Here is a 7,778-nt window from a genome sequence, read left to right on the forward strand (position 1 = left end):
CCCGTCACATAGTGGTAATTGCTAAAAGCATATCATAGGTCAGTGTTTCTCAAATAAGGGCTCACGAAGTGATTTTCAGGGTCCACGAAACCCACAGCTGCAAAAAAAAAAGAAAAGAAAGATATGCGTGATAGCTTTGGCCTGACTAGACACAGTTTTGCAGGGTTAAAATCTAGGAGATTCAAAGGCGACTTTAGTTTATGAAAAAAAAAAAAAAAAGTGCAGAAACAGAGGGAGAGGGCATCTGCGGCATTCGTTGATGCCAACGTTGGTAAAACTCGAGCTCTGGCTGCACTACTGGATGGGGCTACAATGCAAAGCGTCTCGGGCATGATGACAACATGACAGCTCAATGAGAGTACAATTAATTCAGTAGTGTACAGAAAACTCTGAATAATGACTCTAGCAGCACATGCGATCAATGAATACATGAGCTGTGAATTAGCAGCATGAAGTGAAAAACCATAAAATGGCATCATCACTTTTTGCATCTGGTAGCACAGGTTCTCACTGAAGCCGTCAGACGGCCTGACAAAGACAAGCTGTGGTGGTTCGCCAAAGCAGATGGCACTTCACACATACAGACACTTTTATAACTCAGATGCCATCTTTCCTTAATCTAGACAATACACAAATGCACACACAACCGTTCGGGTGAAACACTAGAGACGGCCCACGCAGCACAACTCAAGTACAGCGTTCAGACTGGTGGTCTAGTGCATATTTGCGGTCACAAGCATCTCGTGCCACTAACAGTTCGAAGTTAGCGTTGGGAACAAGTGAAGCCGTTGGTCCAGAGCGCAGCTGTCAGGTGTTCACCGGTAGACGGTCACGCAGTCAAAGGGGCATGGGAGACAACGCCGAACCAAAGTCATCGCGTCCTTTCAGTTCGCCAAGTAGCGAGATGGCAAACCGAAGCTGTCATATCGCTGCACACAACACTCAGGCAAAAACCCCTGCATTTGAAAACGAACACTATCACACGCCACCCTAAACGCCACCACGCACACACCATGTCATGTTGAACACTGTGAGATGAGAACAACGAGAAAGTAGTCATGCACTGCTGCAATCAATCGAGATAAATATTGCTGCATCTCGCATAAAAAAAAATTCATAAAGCTGCATCTCGGCATAACAGCGTCAACAAATGAACAGCATAAATCTTTGGGTAGCATTGTTGCATTCAGTGATGCTCATCTTGGAAATGGAGCAACTGTTCTAGAAAACACGGACAACAGAAACAGAAGTGGACATGAACGTACACAGGCTCACAACTGTATTTTACTAACCGAAAGAGGACATATATACAGCAAGCAAAAGTATAGCGTTGAGCATGCGGTGTTGTGCACTTTATATGTGTCATCTTTACTTAGTAAATCCAGTTGTGAGTCTGCAAGCCTCCTGTCCACTTGTTTCTAATGTCCAAGTTTCCTAGTGCACTTACCCTATTTACAAGATATGCACCACTGCATGCTGCAATTATTGCTATAAGGAATACAGAGATGAATTCTGCGACTGTTGACAAATGCCTCAACTATGAAGGTCACTGCTTGCCATGCTTGTCTATATTTTACTGAGAAAGGCAGCCTAAAAAAAAAAAAATGTTCCAAATTTTTTTACCGCAGGATGTAGGCCGACTTATGTCTGAAAAGGCACAAGGTACTGACAAACTGAGGCAGACACAAGACAAAGTACATAGACACATGACAGCTGTACAAAGATGTTCAGAAGTTCATTGCGCAACTTTATACATGCGCCCTATCTGTTACCATCTCAAAGTTTGGTTCTTGAAATAGTCAATAAAAGCAAAATCCCGTGCTACACTGCCAAACCCCCCCTCTACATCTTTCCTAACACTGCTCATTGCCTTGTTGAAGGCAACATGATGAGGCTGCAGTACGGCACCTCCAAACAGCTTGTAGAGTAGAGGCCATCGGGGGTAGGCTGCATCACTATAGATCACATATTTATGACCCATGGTGATCTTCTGCAGGTTCTCAAAGTGCACCGTCTCCTTGAGGATCCCTAAAAGATAACAAGAATTAAAAATATAACCAATGCGGGTCTACACAGGTGCCTCTGTTCTTTTTGTATAATGAGATATAATTACAGTTGCAAGTTTTTAGATACAATTTTTTCCTACAAATTTATAAAATGCCACAATCACATACTTAAGTGCCACGTTTCTTTACAGATGAAAAGCTGTTTTTCATGAGGTGGGTCATTGAGTACCCTTTCCCAAAAACCACTCAAAAAATATAAAAGTACTTGTGGAATTTTCGCAGCAGAGATGTTAGGCTTTAATTTGGAAATGCACTCCCCTGAATATGAAAAACATATTACAGCTAGTTACTGCAATGAAGACATGACTGAACAGGCTTACCTGCATCGTGACGCCTGCCTTTAAATGGCCCACTGGCAGACTATGGCATTGGTACACATTAGTGCCTGATATTTCTGCACAGGCTCCACTTGTGCCCAGAGAAGTCTTCCTTCTGAGCCACAGACGGTCGACAAATTTGCCTTGCTGTGCCATGATGAAACCCCAGCAGTTGAGCACGGGGGCCTTCCTTTGCGTGCACCGCCTGAGGAGGAAAAATTGAAGCGGCTGCAAGCAACGATCGCTTATAGAGTCCCTATAAAGTGGTCATGAGAAAATAATCTTTCAGTGTGCACCTTCTTTACTGTGCCGTAGCATAATACTTATTGCATTGCTTTTGGACGAGTTCACTAGCGTTACCTCGTACAGGCCCATCAATTTTAAGGTGAAAATCTTTAATGGCTCATACTGTCGGCATTCGTTTTTGGTCACACTATAGCTGTCAATCAAATGACGTCATGATGATGCCATCAGAAAAAATCGAAATCCTGTTTCCGCTGGGAGCCGAACCTCTATCCCTCGCATCCCCATCCGAGCGCTTTAGCCAACTGTGCAACGCTCGGGATCGTGAAACACACATCAAAATTCTCCTTGTCTACAGTAGCGATGACAATGAAGTTGGAATTAGCAGTGATGACATTAGCAATGATAATGACGGTGCATTTAATTCATAATGATGAGAGCAAACGTGATGCATCGTGTGCACCAGCAACGCTTAGATTTTCACATTTCTGCAGTGTAGATTCTGCAGTGCTCCCGGATTTTTTCAACGCTATCATCGACACTTGATTTTTTTTTTTTCAAAGCAAGCGAAATTCAGAAACCTACACTAGGTTATTTTCTTTTTTTTTTGTAATTGAAAGATCATATATACATCTCACTTTTGCAAACGATTTGAGACAGTAAGGATGTAAATAAAGACCAGGAATTTCACAGAAATCATCTGCCAAATCAAAAATGAGCCAGATTCTGCTGATGTGCAGATGGAAATGAGCCAAATCTATTTTATTCTTGACAGCTTTCTTTCTCAGCTTTAGCATGATAGGGTGGACTACTGCGAGTGTAAATTCAATTACTGCTTCTCCATAGCTACTTCCTTATCACTGTCTAGGATACGAAGAGATCACAGGAAAATCTGAAGCCAGAAGATAAAAACACTGGGAACATAGGCCTGCAGCAGACGAAGCAGTTTGTGCATAAAGCTCGCAAAATAACTTATAAAAGACTACATTCAGTTTAGCCTGTTGGCAGCGGCTTTCTGCATTTAGCAACATAAGCAAATAGCCGAAACTGGCAAGAAACAACAATATTTGCCGCTGTCTTGTCGCTTTGCATCCTATGTGCATTTACCATTCCCCGGCAATACAATGGTGCACTGAATTAAAATAGCTCTTCATTAAACACATTCCAACTAATTTCTACCAATAGAAAATAGCCTCACATCTTTGCTTGAAGCAGAAGCCCACTAAGCATTTATTTGCTCACTTTAGAGCAAATCAGTGCTGCTGATTGTGTGACAATGAATATTACAACTCTTCATCAGCTGTATTCACAGTATGATCATTTACAGGTATTATTTTCACAAACAGACTAGAAATGACTCTGAAAAAAATTTTCAGTCAAAGTAGGGTCAAATATAGATTTTCATATCGATAAGGGCCAAATCCAAAATTGCTTACATTGTTTAAATTATTGCATAAAATTTTATGAAATTTCTGTGTTGAGTATTTCTAATACATGAAGCAAATTAAAAAATAACTTGTGCTGATAACAACCTTTTGCGTATTTCTCAGTTTGTGTTTCCGTGGACTTCCCTAATTTAATAAAAAAAAATATTGACTTGTAAGTGTGCTAGTGTTTATGTTGATGACCTTATGCTGTGCTAGTAGGCAAGATCGAAAAGCAGCATAGCACTGGTTGCATTCGGGACGTTAAACAGTTTCACTAAATTCGATGTCGACAAGAGAGCACCTTCCCAAAGCTCTACAACCATATATGCCTTTGCACAAGTGTGCCTAAGTTAATTGACGTAAAAAAAAAAAATAATAATAATAATAATAATAAAAAAATAAAAAAAAAACTGAATGATTACAGCAGACGTTCGGTGACTGGGCACGAGTCAACTGCAATCGTTAATGTATATTATGTTTTACAGTAGCCAAAACTGCTCGCCTGCTAGAAACGACACAACGCCGTTACGCGCCAGAGAGCATTGGCCCCATGCCATCATCCCTAGGAGCATGAGCGCTGGTGCCTTTCGACTACAAAATGGTAGGGTTTTTACGTAGTTATATCGAGTAGAAGGCTCGGTAGCGTTCATGCACACATGGAAGCTGATGGGGATGATGTGCAATGAGTAGCGCGAGAGTGCGTAGCAGTGTGCACGCGGGATGATACGATATCCCGCCCAGCTTCTCACAAGGAATTTATCGCTTTAAATCCGCTCCGGCCTTTTTTTTTTTTTTTTTTTAATTTGAAAGCGCTATAAGCGGTCGCACAAGTGTTAGACTGTTTTGATAAGCTCTGAACCTCAGGATTAGCGCTAATTCGCATTCAAAGATGACTACTGAAACGCCACAGCCAGTCAGCTTTGCTTTACATGTTTCGGCGGGCATATTTATTTGACACAGAAAGCACTGCTATCAATAATTTGGCTTGTAACCGTCAAGCCACCACAGCCACTACACCATGCGCTACTTACCTCGGAGAATCGCTGAAGAGCTTGCAGATCAAGCCACTTGTCATATCGTAGAGTAGATGACCGAAGTAAAAAGCGAGCTGTGCCAAGGTGCCTCGGAGCCGGAGACTCTGACACGCTGCGCACTGATGACCTCATTTGGAATTAGGAGGGCTAACTGCAGCTCTCCGAAATCCTCTTTCTAGAATCTAAAAATCCTGTTGAACACTGTGTTGTTGTTGGCGCCGATGTTGAAGGGTACCACGCTCACGTAAGTTCCTTCGAGGCTTTGGAATATCGCGCTCCCGTTGAAATCTATGCATGTCTTCAATTTCATCCCATGATATATGGTGCTTAAAAGCTGCCTGTCGTGAAGGGTGAAGGATGCTGTCGGCATGATGTAACGTAACATGGGCAGGTTGCACCGATAGCAGGAGCAAATTCTAGCACACGACCGAACACCAGCAAACACGAGCAGTTGTTTTCTTCCTCCATGCGAGCACCAAAACAAACGGATTTAATGCAACTAGGCTTGGATTGTTCAGGCTTGCTGCCTTGCTGCAGGTGGCAAAGTGGTTAAAAGTGAGCTCAAATTAATAATTATTCAAAACACAGCTAACACGTCAACATGATGACTTCGGGGGATCTGCATGTGACTTTTTGTGACATTATTTGAAGTATTTATTACAAATAACTTCTAACTTTTTTTTTTATTGGATAGCCATCATCATCATCTGCATGTACGTCTAGCGATACGTCTTACGTATGGGCGATACGTACAGCTAAAACGTGTTTTGCCCGGTGTCAGCCGAATACGTCTAACGGGGATTTCCACTGGTCGGTACGGAGCACGTTTTCTTGCTCCGGGACGACGATTTCGATTTCCACTGGTCGACCAAGATAGGTTGCGCGTATTCCGCTGGTCGTTTGGGGCAGCTCGGGCCGCTCCAGCTCGATCTGCCGACCGAAGTCGGATCTCGCCGGAAGTCCTAGTCGCTGACGCGGTCACTTCCGGATGCTGCTGGATTCTTCTGGCTGTTTTTGACCGTTTCAGCGACATCGGCAGAGGACGCTGTATGTCACCGTTTTTTGCGCGAATATGTCGAAGTGCGTGTATCGAAAAACGTCTGCAGCGTTAAAAAAAATGAGAAAGCAAGTTGTTGAGTGCCGCACTCCTGCCTATTTATCAACCGCAAACATTTTGGCGCTGGGATGCGGCTACAACTTTCGAAACCGGCTCAGCTTTACTTCCGCCGCGCGCTCTACACGTTCCGCTGGTCGACCAAGGCTGGTTCGCTCTGTGGCGCTTTAGGTCGGCTCGGGCGCCCAGCTCCGATCGACCAGTGGAAATCGCCATTAATCAATTTTCACGCATGCGCAGTAGGCGTCCGATACGTCTACGTCTGTACGTCTCCGGGAGACGTAATACGTCTCCGGTAAGCTAAATCTCTCTAATAAAGATATTTAAGTCCCTCAAACGAGAATATACCGAGGTGCAAGGGCGCTCTTTTATGCATGAAGCGTGCGATTGCACAGCCCACTCGGTACTGGCAACAATGGGCCGGCGCAAGGAATCTGGTTAGAGTATTTTCCTCCTTTCCTGCTCGCTCTGTAAAACGGTCTATACATAGCATTCATTGATTACTAAAAAGCATTTGACTCGTAGAAACCTTGGCGGTAATGCAGGCACTGCGAAGCCAGGGTGTAGACGAGCCGTACGTGAAAGTGCTGCAAGTTATATATAGTGGCTGCATAGCAGCCATAGTTCTGCATAAAGCAACCAATTTCCCATAAAGAAAGGTGTTAGGCAAGGAGACACGATCTCCCCAGTAGTATCCACAGCTTGCTTAGAGGAAATATTCAGAGACTTGGAATGGGAGCAGTCAGGGGTAAAGGTAGATGGAGAATACCTCAGTAATCTGAGATTTGCTGATGACATTCCCTTGCTAAGTAACTCAGGGGATGAACTGCAAATAATGAATCATCTAGACAGGAAAAGTAGAAAGGTAGGCTTGAAAATCAATATGCAGAAGACTAATGTAATGTTCAACAGCCTCGGGAAAGAACTGAAGCTTGATAGGTAGCGAAGCATTGGAAGTAGAAGGCATCACTACTACTACTTCCAGCATCAAGAATAAATAGGCATGGACAGGACATGTAGTGTGAAGAGGATAACTGATGGTCACTTAGGGTAATGAACAGGATTCCAAGGGAAGGAAAGCATAGCAGGGGCCAGCAGAAAGTTAGGTAGGCGGATGAGGTTAAGAATTCTCGGGTCAAATGCATGCAGCTGGTACAGGACCGGGTTAATTGGAGTATAGAGCCCTTCGCCCTGGAGTGGGTATAGTTAGGCTGAAGATAATTTTTCTATTTTTGAGCATATTTGCCTTACTGCGTAAAAATATGAAAGATCACAGCTTGCAAAGCACCTAACAAGTTGGCATGTAATATCACACCTACAGCCTCTCCCAAGTTGGTGTCTTAAAATCAATGTGACGCTATATCACAGTGTTAAAGGGCCACTGTCCAGGGAAGGCCCTTTTAGGCAAAGGAGCCCAGTGTTTCAATCAGGTACCGGAGATAATCTGTGCAAAATTCTACAGCGACACGCGCGCCGCAAAGCATCGAAAATACAATTCAAAGCTCTCTCATGCTCTCCTTTGAGAAGCCAGCTTCACCGCTTCCTGCGCTGGCCCGACGGGCCCCGATAATGACGTA

General features: G+C 43.6%; 1 protein-coding gene across 1 annotated transcript; it reads right to left on the minus strand.

Annotated features, from left to right (window-relative positions):
- Positions 1-154: 154 nt before the first annotated feature.
- LOC146193138 (uncharacterized) lies at positions 155-5,557 on the minus strand. The gene is made up of 3 exons (XM_084602566.1): positions 5,085-5,557; positions 2,387-2,588; positions 155-2,028 (listed from the first exon to the last, which is right to left on the minus strand). Exons 1-3 carry the CDS (start codon positions 5,126-5,128, stop codon positions 1,963-1,965), a joined length of 312 nt encoding a protein of 103 aa, XP_084458692.1. The 5' UTR covers positions 5,129-5,557; the 3' UTR covers positions 155-1,962.
- Positions 5,558-7,778: the final 2,221 nt, after the last annotated feature.

Source organism: Amblyomma maculatum, chromosome 4 (assembly GCF_055883805.1).
Source record: "Amblyomma maculatum isolate TAMU_Amacu chromosome 4, ASM5588380v1, whole genome shotgun sequence".
NCBI classification, from domain to species: domain Eukaryota; kingdom Metazoa; phylum Arthropoda; class Arachnida; order Ixodida; family Ixodidae; genus Amblyomma; species Amblyomma maculatum.